General features: G+C 42.9%; 1 protein-coding gene across 2 annotated transcripts; it reads left to right on the top strand.

Annotated features, from left to right (window-relative positions):
- The first annotated feature begins 6,535 nt into the window (after positions 1–6,535).
- CNOT8 (CCR4-NOT transcription complex subunit 8) lies at positions 6,536–21,553 on the top strand. Of its 2 annotated transcripts, none has more exons than XM_082622527.1 (7): positions 6,536–6,637; positions 12,676–12,857; positions 14,038–14,231; positions 16,281–16,442; positions 17,178–17,322; positions 18,024–18,134; positions 20,031–21,553. In XM_082622527.1, exons 2-7 carry the CDS (start codon positions 12,741–12,743, stop codon positions 20,178–20,180), a joined length of 879 nt encoding a protein of 292 aa, XP_082478653.1. In that variant the 5' UTR covers positions 6,536–6,637; positions 12,676–12,740; the 3' UTR covers positions 20,181–21,553. The 2 variants fall into 2 exon arrangements, with proteins under 2 accessions (XP_082478653.1, XP_082478652.1); XM_082622526.1 differs by lacking the exon at positions 6,536–6,637 and adding an exon at positions 6,815–6,949.
- Positions 21,554–21,571: the final 18 nt, after the last annotated feature.

Here is a 21,571-nt window from a genome sequence, read left to right as displayed (position 1 = left end):
GAAAATGTCACGGTCCCCTAGGAGGCAGTTTCGATAAGAGGCATGGGGGTCAGATCATGTTGAAGGCAGAAGACGGGCAGTTCAAGTGGATGAAAAGGTGACATGGACCACAGGGCCTCATTTTCTCATTTTTGATTGTTTCTGTTGCTGCTGAGGGCAGCCAAGGGAGGAGAGATGTATCAACTACTACTGTTCAGTCTAGATGCAGGAGAGGAACCCCTGGAGAGGTGAAGTTTACACTTTGAAACAGGGGAAGTTAGAATACAGGTTGACCCGTGATGTAAAAAGGTGAGACCTTTGAAAAAGAAGTGAGCTTTTATTTTTAAATTTCTAAAAATTATTTTTGAATAGGTCATAGGTATGTCTAATATAAAAAACAAAAGGGTCAAACAGAGTGTACAGCAAAAAGCAAGGCTTTTCTTACTCCTTCCCAGCCCTCTACTTCTCCCAAGAGGCAAACCCCTGGGACGAGTGTTTTGTATATGCATCCAGAGCTTGTCTCTGTAAATAGAAACATATTTATCTCCCCATCTTGAGAAACAGCTTACCATATATACTTGTTACGCTCCTTGCTTTTTTCACTTAGCATGCACATATGGAGATTGTTCCATATAGTGCCTTTAAGAGCTACAATGTTCTTTTTAAGGCTGAGTGCTGTCCCGTTGTCTAGATGTGTCATACTTTATTTGGCCAATAAAGGACCATGTCTTAGTCATCTTTCCCTGACTAACTCCTTGCACAGCACAAAGGTCAGTAAACATTCAATGTTTGTTACAAATTTTATTTTGTACAACTTGTTCCTGTTTTTCATCATCTGTCCTTTTAGAGGCACCAATAATTTTTTCAATATTCCAGATATTTGTGTAATGTATATATTCCTGGCCATCCAAGTCTGCCTTGTGCACTGATCAAACCTTTGCTACCTCACTTCCAAGGCCCGCCTTAATCTAGCTCCTCTCATATACCATTATTCCTCACTACTTCCTATTTTCCTGTGCTCTAAGCATCACTGTCATGTGCAAATATTTATTGATCGCTATGTACAGAAAAATTTTTTCTATTTTCTGTCATGCCTACCTCCAAGTAATTGCTTATACTAATCCTCCCATCCAGAATTTCCTTCCTTGTCTTGACCACTACTCTGCCTCTGGTTCTTTTTTTTATATATAAATTTATTTATTTTATTTTTCGCTGTGTTGGGTCTTCGTTGCTGCACACGGGCTTTCTCTAGTTGAGGTGAGCGCGGGCTACTCTTCACTGTGGTGCACAGGCTCTCATTGCAGTGGCTTCTCTTGTTGCAGAGCATGGGCCCTGGGCGTGCGGGCTTCAGTAGTTGTGGCACGTGGGCTCAGTAGTTGTGGCTCCTAGGCTCTAGAGCGCAGGCTCAGTAGTTATGGCGCACAGACTTAATTGCTCTGTGGCACGTGGGATCTTCCTGGATCAGGGCTCAAACCTATGTACCCTGCATTGGCAGGTGGATTCTTAACCACTGCACCACCAGGGAAATCACTTGTTCTTTTCTTTCTGAACTTTCTTAGCTTATGTGTTCAACACTCCCTAGAGTAGCAAGTAATTTTTTCTGTAATCAGGTCAAATAGGAGCTTTATGTATCTTCATGGCTCTAATAACTCTCACACATAGTAGGTTCTCAGTAGAGCTTGCACAAACGAGAATATCTCTCTGGTCCTCTGGGTTTTCTCTCCATTCTAATTTTGAGGACTTGCTTAGCTTTCCTGTTATTTCAAGGTTGTGTAAGATGGCCCCTCCCTTAGCTGATCTCCTTTAAAGGAGGAGAGGCCCTGAGATCCTGGAAGAAGGTAGATCTGGGTTCAAACTGAGCATTGCCACTGACCAGCTTTGTGACCTCGGCCTCTCTTGAGTCTCAGTTTCCTCATCTGTAAAATGAGCCAGTTGGATTAGAGGATCTCTGAGGCCCATTCTATTTCTAATGGAGTTGAGACTTATAACTGTGTTTACCAATTTTTCTGGAATATATCCCTTATCCCACAAACAAACACATCTGGTTAGAAACTTCAGAGATATTCTGAAGCCTTTGGATCCCATTGGTCCTAGAAAATTACAGAATGTTACAGAAGTTCAAAACAAGATCCTCAACACTGGTCACATTAAAAAAAAAAAAATCACAGGGGATTTTGAGATCTGGCTGTAACACCAGAGATGGGTTTGTTACATTCACGAACAGGGAGAGGAAGGGAGAGCTAGAGAAGAGATCTTTAGAAGTGACTAGACAGTCCCAAAGTAAAAGTTTTACTCTTATCTATATTGATGTGCTTTCCTGCTCTCTTTCCATTGGCTTGTATTTCTATTTGCCTTGCTCTGTACAGACAGAGATCAACTTTCTTCTTTATAAAGTACTGAATATTCATTTAGCAGCCTTGATGAGTTTCACAGTAACAAAAATCAAAAGAAGTAGTGGCAAGTCACTCTTACTTAATCAGACCCACCTAGTAAAATTACCTAAGTTGTCATCAAATATTTCCATAGGCAACAGATTCATCATGCCTGGGGGAAGCTAGCTTTCTTTTCTTTTCTTATCAAATTTACTGTAATTCAAATTTAAAAATTTAAGATGTCTCTGCCTTTACTCCATTCTCTGACCCTGAGAGTCAAGGTAATCTTTATTTATTTATTTATTTATTTATTTAATTTTTGGCTGTGTTGGGTCTTTGTTGCTGTGCGCGGGCTTTCTCTAGTTGTGGCGAGCGGGGGCTACTCTTTGTTGTGGTGAGCGGGCTTCACGTTGCGGTGGCTTCTTTTGTTGCAGAGCTCGGGCTCTAGGCGCGCGGGCTTCATTAGTTGTGGCACATGGGCTCAGTAGTTGTGGTGCACAGGCTTAGTTGCTCCACGGCATGTGGGATCTTTCTGGACCAGGGATCGAGCCTGTGTCCCCTGCATTGGCAGGCAGATTCTCAACCACTGCGCCACCAGGGAAGTCCCTTTTTTTTTTTTAAGGTAATCTTTAAAAACGTAGATTGGGGGACTTCCCTGGCAGTCCAGTGGTTAAGACTCAGCACTTCCAGTGCAGGGGCCACGGATGGGTTCAACCCCTGGTCGGGGAATTAAGATCCCACATGCCGTGTGGCCAAAAAAACCCAAAAAACAAAACAAAAAACAAACATAGATTGGATCAGGTCATTCCTGTAAGTAAAATCCTTCTGGGTTTCCTGATGCGCTTTGAACAGAGTGCAGTTTAAAGCCTCCCAGCCTTTAGGCTCACTGGGCCTCTGCTTTCCTGTGGATCCACTCTGCCTTTGCTCCACCTCTTGGTGGCTGCCCTGGTCTTTCACTAACACAGAAAACTCATTTCTAATCCTTTTACTGCTCCCAACTGCTGCTCATGCCTCTCTCTCTCTCTCTCTCTCTCTCTCTCTCTCTCTCTCTCTCTCGTTTCGTCCTTCTTGTCCTTCTCATCTCTCCCCAAATGCCACCTTCTCAGAGAGGTCTTCTTTAAGTAATTGCCTATGTCTTCCCCCAATCCAGTTATTCTCCATGACTTTTACCTCATTAGTTTCCTTCATGACGGCTATCACAAGTTTCATTATCTTTTTATTTCTTACTTGAATGCTTGCTTACTTGTTTTATGGTCAGTCCCTGCCACCAAATGTTAAGCTCCACCAGGCCAGGAACCATATCAGTTTCATTCGCCAGTGCATCCTCCAGTGCCAAAATGCAGCCCTGCCCATAGCAAATGGACCGTAAACACAACTGATTGGGTGAACACCCAGTCCCATACTGGACTGGAAATCAGAAGACTCAAATCCTGGTCCTATCTTTGGGATCTGGGTAACCTAAAATTATTTAATTATTGTGAAATTAGGGGAATGTATTAGTTAGGACACCTTGATGGACCCTCTCAGCTGTGGAAATAAGTCTTATGATCACTATTGGTAGATTTTGAAATGTTAGTTTAGTAGACTCCAAGGGAGAAGGAAAATCAAATGAGATACAAATAAAATGATACCTATATCTGGATTTTAAAAAATGAACTCTGATCTCTGATCTAATCAGAGATCAGAAGGTTTTTCAGGTTGTAATAAAAAGATCAAAATAATACTCAAATGCTTAGTCATGAAACATGATCTTTGCTTTACATTAGGGGAAGTTTGATGCTCTGCTGATAATTGTCAAGAGTCAGAAGGTTTTTCTATTATGTAGGAAAAGCAGGGACAACACACTTCAAAAGCAGGAAATTTATCCAACTATACCAAGGAAACCAGACAGCTGGATGCATCTTCAGTTGAATGTAAAGATATATATATATATTATCTGATAAAAAAACAACATTATACAAAGTGACAGATCTTGTCTAAGCTTGGGTCAGTGGGTACTGTAATGGAATGGAATTAATCAGCTGACAGGTATCTAGGTGTGTCAGCACTCTATAAAGGTTTTTGAGATTTGGGCTCATATAGCAGTACTATATGCCTGGAGGCATTTACCTTTTTCTCCATTTTCAAAATATTTCAAACCCAAATATGTATTTTAGATTTTATCTTCCTATACATATTCCAGTTTAAGAAAGTCATCTTGTTAGATTTATTTAGAGTTGGTAATAACGGAAAGGCTTGGCTGGCTAAGGAAATCACCCTGTCTGGTTCTTAAGGAGACCCGTTTTACAACCAATGTTCCTCGGTTTTTTAAAACCTTTACTCTCCCAGCTGAGAAGATGTTTAAGCCTTACTTTCTATAGTTTGTAATTCAGAAGCAATATTTTTTTTTCGAATGTGATATTATATTAATGAATATATTCTACTCCAACTACCCTCTTGTTTGTTTGGGGCCTCCCTCCTATCAGGAATCAGTGATTTACACAATTGTTCTAATTTTGCAATAAGAGCAGCATAAAATCCATTGTTTGCAACAAACACTCCAAGGTCTCTGGAAACACAAGCCGTCATTGTGTTTGTGTTACCCTTGTCTTCAGTAACCTGAGAAATGAACAATCAGTTCTGGGTGAGGGGGCATTAGGGGGAAGGAGATGGGGTATGTTTCCTGCTTGATTGTTTCAGTGCACACCAGGCCCAGTGCTGCAGGAAAAAACAGGCTGCTCTTCATGCGACTAGCTGCTGATAGGCCTACGCTCTCCTGAATGTAATTACAGAGTGGATTACAGAATATTAGAAACTTACAGGACAGGGGGAAGGGAGCGGTTTACCTGCTTTCTGCATCATAGTATTGCTGAACAGAACGACAAGAGTGCTAAGTCTGCAGCAGAGCTAACAAACACTGAATATCTCGGGGATAACAACCTGAGACAGGCCAGAAACAATTATTTATTGAATACACTTATATATCTTCTACAGTGTGGGGTGGTTTTTCCATTTATTAACGCAAACATCCGCTGAGATAGTTATTCATATCCGTATGTTACAGATAAGGAGACAGACACTCATGTGAAGGGGAGAAGGGGAGGAGTGTTCAGAAAGTGCATTTGGGGGGGGGGGGGCGGTTCACGTCCCTGGAGACTAGCTTTTGGGAATCCAGGTTGGAATTTGCCGCTGAAGACTTGCCCTGCCTCCAGTCTCGGAAACGGAGGTAGGATTTTGGAGAGCCTCTTTAGGGGGAAATGGTTAAAAGTAGGAAGGTGCAGGGACTTGGGGGTGAATTTGCTATCTACTTAACAGCCCCCTTCGAGGGAAGGCATCAAGGAGTATGACCACAGCCATACTCTGGGGAGTCCGCACCATCTCGCAAGGACAGGGTGGAGGTCTTGCGCGACTGACTAGGAGGGCGGCCCGGAACTGATAGCTGTGTGCGGGAAGTCGTGCTTTGTCTTCTCTCCCACCACTGTAGAACAAACGCTGCTAAGGACAGGCGTTGGCAAAGAGCTCTTTCCAAACAGGATTCACAGAGAGTAGGAGGGCGGGTGGGAGCTTTGAAGGAACCTCCTAATATAGGCCTGGACCCCACTGGTCTCACAACGAAGATCTGGCGAGCTCGCTTAGCGTCCGCCAGGTCTCGGACCTTCTCGGGAAGCGGGAGAGCGCCAGCGCTCGCCCTGCGTCTCCCCAACCTAGGCAGCATCTTCTTTGTAACTCGAGCTGACCCTAGCGGGCCGGTTGCTATGGTAACGCTGCTCGCTCAGCTCCCAGAGGCTCGGAGGGGGGAGGCGGGCCTTGGCTGAAGTCACCCAAACTCGGTTTCGGGGTGCTGCCCCACCCCCAACCCACTGTTTGCCAGAAAGGAAGCCGTATGGTAGAGGTTTTGTAAGTGAAGGGTCCAGGGGGCCGCATTAGTACAGAAGGAAGCGGTCAGGATCTCCCCCAGCGAACCTCCTCCCAACTCAGCTCCCGCCGATTTTAACTGCCCTCCAAAGAAGGTAGACGGGCAGGTTGTAATTTGGAGGATTTGGTCAGACGGGCCACGCCCTTTCCTCAGCCTCAGCTAGGCCACGCCCACCACGGGGCGCTAGTTCTAGACCACGCCCCCTCTGAGCGCACAGAAGTAAAACCGAAATGGAGGAGCAGTGATCCTGGTGAACTGAACCAGCGAAACTAACCCAGCGAAGGCCGTAGGGGGCCGTATTTCACTTGCGTCTTCTGAGGTCGCCCCGCCCCGGCGTTTTCGCGGCGCCCTCTTGGTTTTGTGCCTGCGCGCCGCTCCCGCGAGCTCACAGGTTGGGCGAACACGCACGGAGTCGCCGGGGCGCGCAGAAGGGGAGGGGCAGGTAGCGTCAGGCGCGCGCCCGCCTGGAGCGACGCGAAGGGAGCAGGCGAGTCGGGAGGATCGGGTGGGTAGAGCGGTACGGCCGGGTTGTTTGGAGGGCTGTGCGTAAGGTCGCTCTGGGCATGAGGGCGCTCATCTCACTGAGCCGCTCGGTTCCAGGAGCCGATCCGGGGCAGCGGGCGGAGAACACCGGGTCACGCCGCTCCCGGGTAGTGTGTCCGCCAGCCCGTCTGCCCGCGCTTCGCGGGCCCTGCCGGTCAGGGTAAGCGGGCTCCCGCTTATCAGAGAGGAGCGTGAGATGAGAGAGTGTGGGAGGCCATCGGGGGCCTGCGGGAGGAAGGGGAGTGGGAGCGTGCGAGAGGGCCAGGGTGTGTGAAAAGAGAAAGAGGTCCATCGACTAGTCGTCATAATAACCACCACTACCACACGATATTAATATTCTAGTGATATGTGCCAGCACCTTATATGCTTCATTCTGTTACCCCCTACAGCAGTCCTCCGAGGTGTGTACCACCATTAGACGACCCATTTTACAAGAAGGGAAAACTGAGGCACGAGAGAGGTTAAGTAACTTATGCAAAGCCACACAGCTCGTCCGTGTCCTGGCTTCGAACTTAGGTCTCTCTGTCCTTAAGGCATGCAACTTAAAAATCTTCGGTTTACAAAAAAAGAAAAAAAAAGAGAAGAAAGGGAGTTAGGAGGAGGAGAGGGATGAGGGTGGTTTGAAGAGGGAGAGTGATCCTGAACAGGAAGAGAAGGATGACGAGAGACGGTGTGAGTCAGAGGACCTGACTTTGGAACCTTGCGGGCTTCCCCCTTCTTGGTTCTTGCGTCCCCGCAACTTTTCCTTGCTATTCGGTGGCTTTATGAACCCGAGCTCTTGGCTCTGGAGGAGCCAAGAGAGTGGTGTCTTGGGATACTGTGTTTGGCGGGGACGGAGGACTGCGGCCCCCGCGGCCGTGGATAGAGAGAACCCTCTTCCAAGCGGCTGCCATTTGTTGTGAAGTGCTGCTTCTTCCTTTTCCATCTTACCCATGCGCGGCAAAGCCTTTGTCCGGTCGTCTAGAATGGGGAAGTGATGTTTATTGTTTCCTTGCACTCTTAGCCTTAAACAAAACACAATCAGAAAAACCAAAACGTGCTTTTCTCCAGCAAGGTCTGGCACTCTGAATTGCTTGCAGAGAAAGCTTTCGGTTGCCTTTATCATTTACTTTGCTCTTCAGAGCTTTCCTGGGTTAGTAAGGAGCTTTGTTTTGGAGAAGTTTACACTGTAGATCATTGGGGGGCGAACTGCACAGTTTGTTCTACAGATGAGCGCAGGGCAGAGACCTCAGTAACTCCTGGGTTACCTTCTTATACAGTCTAGTACTGGGAAACAGCAGGTATCAGGGCTTGTATTTTGCTTTCATGTAGAGTAGCTCATGTGGCAGTCAAGTTTTAAAGTCAGCCTGCAAGGCAAGCAGTGCATGCAACCAAAATTATCCTTAAAAATTCCTTAGGAAGGTGTGGAGTTGGAGGTGGCCATAGTGTTTCTCAGTAAATCCAGCACAGTCGTTTTTCCTTCTGTTTTGAAACTTGTTACTATGTCTTTGGTTATAACCCAAGTAGAGTCATTAGGTTTACTTTTAGGGGCCCTGTTGCACAAATAAACATAAGTGAATGGCATAGAGTTATTCTGCACTGTGAGGTGCACTGTGCAGTGCTGGCTCTGAGAGGCTTAGAAGGAGGAAGACTAATAACCAAGGGGAATGGTATGTTTGTGATCCCCATTTTAGGCTCATACTGGAGCATGTGCTCACTGAGTGGAAAGTGGCAGGCAGAATTGCTAGTATTATTTTATTATTATTTCTTTTTTGGCTAGCATATCCAGTAATTTATGCTAAGTTAAATGTGTGCAGTGTGATTCCTTTTCATTGTGTGGCACTACATTTGGGGCTTGGAAGTTTTCCTAGGTAAGGGTTTGGTGGAAGAATGTCTTAAATGTTTTGCCACTGGTCTGGTTTTGACTTCCTTGTTTGTCAGATATGTATAACAATGGTTAGCTTTTAAAAATAATCCAAAAAAATTTAAAATTATAGTTGATGTACAGTGTTATATGTTACAGATGTACAACATAGTGATTCACAATTTTTTTTTTTTTTTTTTTTTTTTTTTTGCGGTACGCGGGCCTCTCACTGTTGTGGCCTCTCCCGTTGCGGAGCACAGGCTCCGGACACGCAGGCCCAGCGGCCATGGCTCACGGGCCTAGCCGCTCCGCGGCACGTGGGATCTTCCCGGACCGGGGCACGAACCCGTGTCCCCTGCATCGGCAGGCAGACTCTCAACCACTACCACCAGGGAAGCCCTTGATTCACAATTTTTAAACGTTATATTCCATTTACAGTTACTATAAAATATTGGCTATATTCCCTGTGTTGCACAATATATCCTTGTAGCTTATTTTTTACATAATAGTTTGTACCTCTTAATCCCCAACCCCTATATTGTAAAAAGAATTTTCTTGGAAATGGAAGCCATGGGCACTACCTTTTAAAATTAATGTCTCTGCATTTCAGTTTTCTTATCTGTAAAATGTAGAGAAAGATAGTACTGTACAAAGTTATTGTGAGTTTTCTCCACTGTTATTTTGAAGTAAACCCCACATTTCATATTGTATCACTTATAACTATTTTTCATTCTCTCTAAAAGGTGAGAACTCTTTTAAAAAAAACCATAACCACAGTATAACACCAGAAAGAAAAAAAAAAGCAAAATAAACAAAACCCTGAAACAAAAAACCCAAATCAGGCATTGTTCAGACTTTACTTGTCTCAAAAATGTTATAGTTTTTCTTTTTCCTATCGCTTGTTTAGAGCAGGGTTTAATTTAGGTCTGTATGTTTTGATTGACTGATAGGTCTCCTGAGAGTCTTTTACTTTTATTTCTTGTAATTTATTTGTTGAAGAAGCTGGGTTCTCTAGTTTCCTATAGAAGTTTCTGGATTTTGCTGATTGCATTTCTCTGGTGTGATTTAATATGTTTCTCTGCCTGTATTTTCTGTACATTGGTAGTTAAATCTAGAGGCTTGGTCAGATTCAAGTTAGATTTTTTTTTGGTCAAGACTGTTTTATAGTGGTGATGTGTTGTTTTGAGGCACATAATACCTGGTGGTCTCTTTTTGTGATGATTACAGCCCTAGTGATTATTTTAACAACTTTATTGAGATATAGTTTACATACTATAAAACTCACCCATTTTCATGTAAAACTCAGTGATTTTTAGTAAATTTACTGAGTTGTGCAATAATCATTTTAATGGAGTTTGGGAACATTTCTTGTCACCTCAGTAGGATACCTCATTCCCATTTATATAACTCTCAGTCCCATCCCACCATGTAGTCTTTTCTGCCTTTATAAAGTTGCCTTTTCTGGAAATTCTGTATAAATGCCATTATGATTATTGCCCAGATCTCTAAATTCATTAGGGGTTACAAAACGGTGATAATCTGTCATTCCCTATTTATTTTTATTTATACAACTTTTTTTTTTTGCGGTACGCGGGCCTCTCACTGTTGTGGCCTCTCCCGTTGCGGAGCACAGGCTCCGGACGCACAGGCCCAGCGGGCATGGCTCACGGGCCCAGCCGCTCCGCGGCATGTGGGATCTTCTCGGACTGGGGCACGAACCCGTGTCCCCGGCATCGGCAGGCGGACTCTCAACCACTGCGCCACCAGGGAAGCTCTATTTATACAACTTTTATAAAGAGAAACTTTCCTTCAACTATTTGGTTACTTGGGGTTACAGTTTATATAGGAAAGATGAGATATGTATTTTTAAAAATAAGTCCATTCATTAGCATTCTCCAATGGTGGCCAAGTAAGTTAATTTTCTTAGTTCATTATGAACCCCTGGATTTAAATCTCTATCTGAAAAGTTGTGATGCATCGTAGTAATTATCCATAATGATGTTCATATCATATTTTATTTGATGAGAGGGAGCCTCTTCATATTGTTTCCTGAGTTCTTTTGATAAAACCTTAAGAGCTTCTTAGCTGGGGAGCCTTGTTCTAAGGGTTTAATGTAAATATCTAATTGCCCTCTTTTTAAGTCTGCTCTTTGCTGCTTGGAGGCCAGAGACATTTTTTGCTTGAGTCCCTTTAGTTGCTTTTGCTTTTATGGAAATGTTTCAATTAGTGATACCCACTTCCCCTAAAGTAGTTTATGGTTGTGTCTAAAGTGACACCTAAAAGGGAGTGCATTGTTTCAGTTAGGGAAATAAGGAAGCGAAGTGGTACTGATTTAACATTAATGGGCATAGAAATGGTTTTATGCCCTTTTGCAGGGGAAAACCTTAAGCATGGTTTAGAATCGAAAGTTCTGAGCCCCAACATTTTCTTTTTTGTCTTTTTGGCCTTGCTGCATGGCTTGTGGGATCTTAGTTCCTCGACCAGGGATTGAACCTGTGCCCCCCCACCCCCCCACCCCAGTGAGAGCGCTGAGTTCTAACCACTGGACCGCCAGGGAATTCCCCCAACATGTTCTTAATTATGGTCAGATAGTGGAATTTACTACACGCTCAGTCTGAACTTCTGCCATTTTCTGATATTCTTGATTTCTTCATCTGCATGCCTTTAATTCATGCCCATTGTGTATAGAACAAAAATGAGAAGAAGTGGATTCTGCCTTTAAGAAGTGTTCACCCGTACTTGTTAGGAAGCTACCACAGTCTACTTAAGTTTAATTACAGTAAGTCTACTATAATTTCAGAGAAGCATCTGTAAAAGTGTAGAGTAACTTGAATAAATGGAATCTTCAAGGGTTGGTGACAAACCAACAGATTGTTTTCTCAGAAGTGCCTCAGAGAAATGATGACACTTGAGAATGCCAATTTTGTTTTGATCCAGATTCTTATTGTTGTATCTGCCTATCTTGAAAGTAGAAAGCAAAGGTTCGTTTTACTCTTTCTAGGAATTGTTCCTTAAATATGTGCGCTGGAGCCCACTCTTACATTGTGTTGAGGATCTGTGCGTGGGCTTGCGTTTTAAGGAAATCCCCTTATGATAAGCTCCTTTTTGTCTTTTTATAACTAAGTGTATCATTGCTATAATAACAGCATTACTCGGAGGCTGAACCATGTTGAGTTTTATCGTGTAGAATACTGTTGCCTCCCCAGTCTCCTCCCAGAATATACACTATAAATCATTCTGCTTCTGGTTGAATTATTTATACCTGCTGTCTTCTCTATTTTTATTGTTGAATTGATACTTAGTTTCTTTATAATATTGTATGTTGAAAAGTAGACATTAATAAATTCTGATTTTCATTGTGGTTGTTCAACTTGGGATTGGTTTTTACAACGTACATCTCTCACTTCATGATCTATTTGCCTCTAGTTGTATTTGACTTTTGGATTGTTGGGAAAAAGAATTTCCTTTTTTGGGGGAGTGGAGGGGCAAGTCCCACGTCCATATTCATCATACGGTGTTAGGACTTCAGTGTGAGAGTTCAGGTCCACATTCTTTCAGGCTTTCGGAGATCCCAGTACATTTAAACTGGCTAAAGTGATTCCTTTAGAAATGTTTCCATGATTTGGTCCCTGTGCAAAGTGATGTGAAAGTCATGGTAAGGGCATATTTGTGTTAACGGGACTATTTTAGTCTTTAGGTGTCTGGAGAGGGCTCAAAAACTGGTTTAGGGCAATGGTTTCATTTCTGTGCTAAAGGGCAGCTTGGGCAAAAGTTTCTTCATGTTTCTTAAGTAATTTTATTTTCTTCAAGTTAAAGAACTGAGGGAGGGAGAGTGAGTGTGTGTGTGTGTGTGTGTTTGTATGTGTGTCTGTTTTGACAAAGGCAGTTTCCCTCATCATATAAAATGGAGAATAAATATAATAGTCCTAATGTTTTAGCTTAAGCTGATGAAGTGATGGTAAAATACTGTTTTGATGTCTTTGTTAATGTCTTAATGCCAGTATGTAAATTAATGTGATTTCAAAATATGTTTTTGAATGTAGATCAGATCAACCATTGACTTGCCCTCTAACATAGTCAGCTGAAAGCGACTTCAAGTTTCTTCAGGATGCCTGCGGCACTTGTGGAGAACAGCCAGGTCATCTGTGAAGTCTGGGCCAGCAATCTAGAAGAAGAGATGAGGAAGATCCGAGAAATCGTGCTCAGTTACAGCTATATCGCCATGGTAAAGAGCTCTACTCTGTTTGACTCACCTTCTGGTATGGACTTAGGGAATATTTAATGTGAGATTTTTGAAAGAAATGATTATACTAAAGCCATGGTAAATTAAACATCATGGAAGGTTATGTTGCTTTTATGAAACATCAAGGTAGCCTGTGTGTCTGAAAAGGATGTAACCTCTAGTATCTAGTGTTTATGATGTTACTTTGGTCTTCAAGTCTCTAAGCAGAAGTTGTCTCAGTCCATAGGGCACATCTCTCCCACAGGTATGGTGAATTTGACTGGCAGTGTTAAAGCAGTTTTTAAAAAGTAGTTGCCAACATTTAAAAATCAAGAGACCTTCCTTAAATTCCAGATTTCTGGTATCTCTGGAAGAAATGGACAGATCTGGCATTATAGGGTCTACATTCCTGCCTGACACTGAGTGGCTGGAGGGAGGCACGTATCATAGTGATATCAAGAGCCTCTTTTAGGGGCGGCATGTACCCTTTAGTTTGCTCCAGTCCCCATTACTCATACCATTTTAATACCCTGCACACTTTACTCTGTTACGTTAGCTGCCTGGTTTGCAACTCCTGCTGTGGAGGGTATAGAATTATGTCTTTAGCCTGGTATTCAGAACTCTCTCTGATCTTGTTCCAGGTTTTTTACTTTAAGCCAAATGTGGCTATTTATTACTTTTGTTGAATGGCTGTTTCACTTTCCTATATTTGTATTTTTATTTATATAGTGTTTTGTTCTCAACCTAGACTGTTCCTAATTAACTGTATATGAACCAAGAATGTTCTTTTTTTTTTGGCGGGGTTGGGGGCGTGTTGCGTGGCTTGTGGGATCTTAGTTCCCCGACCAGGGATCGAACCACTGGACCGCCAGGGAATTCCCGAACCTAGAATGTTCTTAATAGACCTAGAGTTAGTCAACTACTTCTATTCACATCCTGCTTAGGATCTCCAAGTTGTTGTGTAAACCTTCATGTTTCTACTGCTCCTTCTGTATACATCAGTGAAATCAGTATTTTAAGGTGAATTTTTGTGCCTGAGCTTGGGGCTTCTCACATAACTTTCATAAATTGAGATAAAACTTTTATTTATGGTCAAGTCAGCATTCAGTGTTTGTTGTTGTTGTTGTTTTCAGCATTCAGTGTTCTGTGAAACCTCACGATGAGAGACTTTTTCCTTTTCTAGGACACAGAATTTCCAGGTGTTGTGGTGCGACCCATTGGTGAATTTCGTAGTTCCATAGATTACCAGTATCAGCTTTTACGGTGCAATGTTGACCTTTTAAAAATTATCCAGCTGGGCCTTACATTCACGAATGAGAAGGGAGAATATCCTTCTGGAATCAACACTTGGCAGTTCAACTTCAAATTCAACCTTACGTAAGTGTCTGGGACACTTCTCAATGTTATTCTTAGATTTGTTACATTTGTACAGACTGATTTCTAACTGATTTTATTAATTTTAAGTTTTGTTTCCACCAAACCCAAGTAGGGGTTGGAGAGAGTAGTCAAGCAGAAGATGGAGTAAGGAATCTCAAAAAGTAGTAAAGTCCCTCTTAAAGAACTCTTACAAGTCGACAATAAAAAGACAGCCTAATTAAAAATGGGCACAAGGGGGCTTCCCTGGTGGCGCAGTGGTTGAGAGTCTGCCTACCGATGCAGGGGACGCGGGTTCGTGCCCCGGTCTGGGAAGATCCCACATGCTGCGGAGCGGCTGGGCCCGTGAGCCATGGCCGCTGAGCCTGCATGTCTGGAGCCTGTGCTCTGCAACGGAAGAGGCCACGACAGTGAGAGGCCCGTGTACTGCAAAAAAAAAAAAAAAAAGGCACAAGGACTTCCCTGGTGGCACAGTGGTTAAGAATCTGCCTGCCTGCCAGTGCAGGAGACACGGGCTTGAGCCCTGGCCTGGGAAGATTTCCTGTGCCACGGAGCAACTAAGCCTGTGCCCCACAACTACTGAGCCTGTGCTCTAGGGCCTGCGAGCCACAGCTACTGAGCCCGCGAGCCACAGCTACTGAAGCTCGCCTACCTAGACCCTGTGCTCTGCAAAGAGAAGCCACTGCAATGAGAAGCCTGCACACTGCTACGAAGAGTAGCCCCTGCTCGCCACAAACAGAGAAAAGCCCGTGCGCAGCAACGAAGACCCAACACAGCCATAGATAAATAAATAAATAAATTTTAAAAATGGGCACAAGATCTGAATAGACATTTCTCCGAAGAAGATTTAGAAATGGCTAATAAGCTTATGAAAAGATGGTCACCACCATTAGTCGTTAGGGAAATGCAAACCGAAACCATGAGATACTACTTCATACCCACTAGGTGGCTATGATCAAAAAAACATAACAACAAATGCTGGTGAGGGTGTGGAGAAATTAGAACTCTCATATATTGCTATTGGGAATATAAAATGATGCAGCCTCTTTGGAAAACAGGCAGTTTCTCAAAAGGTTAAAAATAGAGTTAGCGTATGACCCAGCAATTCCACCCAAGAGAAATGAAGACATACATCCATGTAAAAACTTGTATGTGAGTGTTCATAGCAGCATTATTCATAAAGGCCCCAAATTGGAAACAGTCCAAATGTCTGTGATCTGAGGAATGGCTATATGTGGTATATCCATGCCATGGAATGTTACTGCACAGTACAGAGAGAGAAAGTACTGACATATGCTATACATGGATGAGTTTTGAAAACATTATGCTAAGGGAAAGAAGCCAGACACAAAAGATCACATTCTTAACCACTGCGCCACCAGGGAAGTCCTGCTTTTCATTAAATAATGAGAAAATGTGGATCTTTCATAATTAAGACACTTATTTTGTGGGGGAAAAATCCCATTTTTCTTTCTGTCACAGGTAAGATTACTTTGTGTGTTTGCTAGAATACTGGAAGGAATTAATTGATTTATTCTTAAATTATTAAAGTATTTCAAGAATACTTACTCTAGGGACTTCACTGGTGGCGCAGAGGTTAAGAATCCACCTGCCAAGGCAGGGGACATGGGTTTGAGCCCTGGTCTAGGAAGATCCCACATGCTGCGGAGCAACTAAGCCCGTGCGCCACAACTACTGAGCCTGTGCTCTAGAGCCCATGAGCCACAACTGCGGAGCCTGCATGCCACAACTACTGAAGCCCACATGCTGCAACTACTGAAGCCCCCGTGCCTAGAACCCGTGCTCCACAACGAGAAGCCACTGCAATAAGAAGCCCACGCACCACAACGAAGAGTATCCCCCGCTTGCCACAACTAGAGAAAGCCCGCATGCAGCAGTGAAGACCCAACACGGCCAAAAATAAATAAAATATAAAAAAATAAATTAAAAAAAAGAATACTTATTCTGTAATTTATAAGGTGATGGTAATATTGTTGCCCACTACTCTGTTACCTTACCACCAGCTAAGAAGTAAACACCTTCTCTTTTTAGAGAGGACATGTACTCCCAGGATTCCATAGATCTCCTTGCTAACTCAGGACTGCAGTTTCAGAAGCATGAAGAGGAAGGGATTGACACATTGCACTTTGCAGAGCTGCTTATGACATCAGGGGTGGTTCTCTGTGACAATGTCAAATGGCTTTCATTTCACAGGTCAGTCTCGAGAGTGTTTCTCTCTTCCTTTGGAAGCAAGGAATTGAATTCTTATGTTATTTTTGCAGTCCTCTGGCACTCTTGTTGCTCACTAGCAGTTATAAAGTTGAAATGGTAACAGTTGCTTACATTTCAGTTTTTCAGAAAACACTTTGGAGCACATGCTGGTTTATTTCACACAGTACTAGGCTGTATCATGTGGCTGCAGTGGGCATATGCCAAGTGGAAAGATGGAGGGTGGGAAGGATGGAAGCACTTGGTCATCTCTTTCTCGTCATTTAAATGGCTGGCCTGGAGTTTCCTGGGTACTCAAAAGCCAAATTCCCCTTAGGAGAAGTTATTTTACCTTTCAGTACCTTTTCTTTTTTTTTCTGGTCGCCCCGCCTGGCTTGTGGGATCTCAGTCCCCAACCAGGGATTCAACCTGGGCCACAGCAGTGAAAGTGCCAAATCCTAACCACTAGCCCCCCCAGGGGACTCCATACCTTTCAGTACGTTTAAATTTTTGATGAGTAAAACCCACATTTATAAACCCTTGGGTTCTCTTGTATATCTCCCATATTAATCTGTTATGTGGTTATTTAATGGAAAGCTCAGAGGACAGGATAAACTACTTTGGAAAACTGAAAGTTCCTACCATGAGGTAGCGTCCTAAGCTCTGAGAAATAAAGCAGTTCAGTGCTGGGGCCTGTTCACTCCTGCTCTTTCACCTTACTGCCTCATCCTTTCCTCGTAGTGGCTATGATTTTGGCTACATGGTAAAGTTACTTACGGATTCTCGTTTGCCAGAAGAGGAACATGAATTCTTTCACATTCTGAACCTTTTCTTCCCATCCATTTATGATGTGAAATACCTGATGAAAAGTTGCAAAAATCTTAAGGTACACAATATTTTTCTTAATAGTAGTAATGACAACAAGAAGACAAAAATGCAGACTTATCATTTTGCTTTATTGCAGTTTGTTCAGCATGTGTCCTTGAGTACCTGCTAGGTGCCAGCATGGTGCTAGACAGGGTATATAGAGAGTTGATTGGCACAGGGATTTGTGTGGTAACTGTCTTTAACCTGGGCATGAAGGGAGCCTTCTGCTACTCTCACCCTAAGGCAGGCATTCTTCACTTAGGGCCCACGAACCTAGTGAAACAGTTAGAGACATGAGGTATATGTATGATATGTTAGGAATGGGGTCTACAGTGTACCAGACTCTCAGAGGGGTTCTTAGCTCTAGACAATTTAAGAACTCCCTCCTCTAATAAATTGTTGATATAAGAGGTTTGCCATCTAGAATCGGATTGGCATTTACTATTTCCCCAACCTTGTTTTACAGCAGTGAGGACTTTCAGGGGCGGAGGTCTGACAAAATTAACGATACAGAAAAGAACGATCAGAGTGAAAAGTGGAATATAACACAGTGTATCATTTGGAGGGCTGAAAAGGGGATACTGCTGGGGAAGACCTGTTAAGTAAATGGTCTGTTCCTACTTCCTGTCACCACAAGAAGTAAACTCAGGAATAGACATAGGTGACTCCAGTAGAGAAGTGGGGTCTGTAATATTATATTTGTTTTCCTTACATCTCCAGGGAGGTCTTCAGGAAGTTGCTGATCAGTTGGATTTGCAGAGAATTGGAAGGCAGCACCAGGCAGGCTCAGACTCACTGCTAACGGGAATGGCATTCTTCAGGATGAAAGAGGTAAGGCAAAGGTTTTTTGGGCTGAGGTTTGTTGAAAATTTATAGTTTCTCTTGGAAGTTGGTGATCACCTTGAAAGCAGTGTTTTGTTTTTGTTTTTGGTTTATTTGTTATACATGTATTCAGTATATTAGATGTGATTTGGGAGGCAAAGAAGCATTCTGAAATGGAGGTCACTCAAGTGTACTTGGTGTTCCTAGCACCTCTCATCCTTGCAATTATTTGCTTTTCTTCTGATTTCTATCATATGAACACATTTGTGAAACCACCCACTTATTTTATGCTAAGTTCTATTAATTATCAAATGTCCCACAGCTAACATCATATTCAGTGGTGAAAAGCTGAAAGCTTTTCCTCTAAGATCAGGAACAAGACAAGGATGCCCACTCTCTCCACTTTTATTCAACATGTTATTGGAAGTCCTAGCTGGAGCAGTTAGGCAAGAAAAAGAAATATAAGGCATCCAAATCAGAAAGGAGGAAAACTCACTATTTGCAGATGACATATATAGAAAACTCTAAAGACTCCACCAAAAAACTGTTAGAATAAACGAATCCAGTAAAATTGCAGGATAAAAAATTAATATAAAAAATATGTTGTTTCTGGGCTTCCCTGGTAGCGCAGTGGTTGAGAGTCCGCCTGCCGATGCAGGGGACATGGGTTTGTGCCCCGGTCCGGGAAGATCCCACATGCCGCGGAGCAGCTGGGCCCGTGAGCCATGGCTGCTGAGCCTGTGCGTCCGGAGCCTGTGCTCCGCAATGGGAGAGGCCACAACAGTGAGAGACCCGCGTACCGCAAAAAAAAAAAAAAAAAAAAAAGTTGTTTCTATACACTAATAGTGAACTATCAGAAAGAGAAATTATGAAAACAATCCCATTTACAGTTGCATCAAAAAGAATAAAATAACCTTGGAATAAATTTTACCAAGGAGGTGAAAGACCTGTATACTGAAAACTCTAAGACATTGATGAAAGAAATTGAAGAAGACACAAATAAATGGAAAGATATTCCGGGCTCATGGATTGGAAGAATTAATATTGTTAAAATGTCCATACTACCCAAAGTAGTCTACAGATTGAATGTAATCCTGATCAAAATTCCAGTGGCACTTTTCACAGAAATAGAACAAATAATCCTAAAATTTGTATGGAACCACAAAAGACTCCAAATAGCCGAAGCAATCTTGAGGAGGAAGAACATAGCTGGAAGCATCATGCTCCCAATTTTGCCCTCTGAGGTGCCTTTGGCAATGTCTGGAGACATTCTCGGCTGTCATGACCTGTGGGAGTTGGGTTGTGTGCTACCAGCCAGGGATGCTGCTGAACATCCTAGAGTGCTACAATACACGGGACAACCTTCCTCACCCCCCAGCAGAGAGTTATCCTGCCTAGTAGTGCCCAAAAGGGTGAGATACCTTGCTGTGTATGTGCTTCCTGTCCATTTTCTCACTCGTAACAACCTATTATTATATTACCCATTTTACGGATAGGAAACCGTGGCTTAAGGAGCGTTGAAGTGATTTTTCTAAGATCACACAGTGAGTCAGTCTGAGTCTAGAGCTCAAGCTCTTCACCATTGCACTGCCTGTTAAAGAGAAGGGAGGAGATAGAGGCAGTTGTATTAAACAGCAACAGCAGCACAGGGATCCTGGCAGTAAAAACTCAGGGAAAGTGGAAGTCTGTTCAGAAAGGGGAGCCTATGTAGAGAGAAAGGAGCATGAAAAGACTGTGTAGGAAAGGTCTGGAGCCTTTCTTTATGAAGTTAGTTTCTAGTTGGCTAGGTTTTCAAGGCTTTAAGAGAGCTGGGAGGTGCTGATGTAGTAGTGTTGCGGCTTGGCCTGATTCTTGGCATGACTCTTGGCATGATTCTCACCAGGGGTTCTCTGTCCTATTCTGCAGTTGTTTTTTGAGGACAGTATTGATGATGCCAAGTACTGTGGGCGGCTCTATGGCCTAGGCACGGGAGTGGCCCAGAAGCAGAATGAGGATGTGGACTCTGCCCAGGAGAAGATGAGCATCCTGGCGATCATCAACAACATGCAGCAGTGATGGCGGCGAGGCTCTGCGCGGCGGGCCTGGTCCCAGAGTGGTGCTTAGTGTGCTGACTGTGTATACTTACCTTCCTCCCCAAGAGAAGACGCTTCTTTGAGCAAACCGTACCTACCATCTGCGTTGACAGAAAGACTTTGGTTTTACTGAAGACAAAAGATGTCTTTTAGATCCAGAAGAAGGGAGTTTGCTCTGAATTTGTAAACAAGTCTTCCCTATTCCTCATCCCTAAGCCTCTCTTCTCCAGTTGCCTCCTGCCACCAGCATCCATGGCTCCCTTGACACCTTCTAAAATCCAGGACAAGTCAGAAACAAACTAGTAAAATGTATATAACTCTTACTTGTGTCATTCTTTTTCTTTTAAATTTGTTGCTAATCTCTGAGGATGAAGACTTCTTGCTGTGATTCTCAGCTGAGCTGAGGGCTTCAAGGGAAAGTGGAACCAAGTGGTGGTCTTGTGAAGCGGGTTATAGATGTTGAGCCTTTCCTTTCCTTCCTTTCTTTTCGTTTATTTTGACCCTTCTCGAGGACATTTGCTTTCCTCACACTTTGTTGGTCTTCATGTATTATTCCATGGAAATGAATTACTCAGTGCTGAAATATGAAGACCAGATAATGAAAACTTCCCTTAAAAACAAAATTCTACTGAATCTGTCTACCCTTTATTCACAAGGAACTCCAGAATGGGTATTAACTTAACCACTTCCTTTAAGTCTGTGTTCCATTGTGCCACTGAGATTTGCTGTCACATGTGCATCATTTGAAATCATTTTAAGTTTTCATTTCATAAAATACCTTGGATTTGATCCCGAAGGAAATTACTAAGAGCAGGTTTTTGGATCATAAGTCTTACATTTTCAGTAATGTGATTTCAGATGGTCGTCTGTACTCTCCTGCCTCTCTTCTCTGTTTTCCCTGCCTTTCCTTTTCAGCAAACTGAGGAGAAGTTAGGGAGATGGATTATGGTGAGTACCAGAAATGTGAGTCTTTAAAGTTATAGTGGTTACATGTAAACAGGACAGTAAGGAATTTGGGTTATAGGGTTCTCTTGGAGTAATATCCTACAACTGGGGTAGGAAGCTCAGGACTGTGTTTTTTTTTTTTTTTAACTAGTCATTTAAAAAGTACACTGTATTTTTTTTGAATGACTACAGTATGGACAATTTCAAAAAACCAAAAACTCCTTTGGAATAGTGGAAATGAAAACTGGTAACTCACTGAAGTGGTTGAAGTCTTGCATATTAAAAGCTTATGGAAAACTCAATTTAAAATGATTCAAAAATGTCAAGTATTATAAGCTGGTATTTAAGATGCTTGTAAATATTATTTATGTTTTTAATTTTGTAAAATAAAGATTTCTTTTTAACCACTGGCATGAAGGTTTGGTCTTT

This window comes from Mesoplodon mirus (genome assembly GCF_964341445.2).
Source record: "Mesoplodon mirus genome assembly, chromosome: 5".
Classification (NCBI taxonomy): Eukaryota; Metazoa; Chordata; class Mammalia; order Artiodactyla; family Ziphiidae; genus Mesoplodon; species Mesoplodon mirus.
This window is presented reverse-complemented; position numbering and strand designations above follow the sequence as displayed.

Bases quoted from the DNA above. Each gene is read 5' to 3' on its own strand.
- CNOT8 (XM_082622527.1), top strand. From the start codon at position 12,741: ATGCCTGCGGCACTTGTGGAGAACAGCCAGGTCATCTGTGAAGTCTGG. The intron at 12,858-14,037 runs GTAAAGAGCTCT...TTCCTTTTCTAG, and splicing joins GTTACAGCTATATCGCCATG to GACACAGAATTTCCAGGTGT. The intron at 17,323-18,023 runs GTACACAATATT...TTACATCTCCAG, and splicing joins AAAGTTGCAAAAATCTTAAG to GGAGGTCTTCAGGAAGTTGC.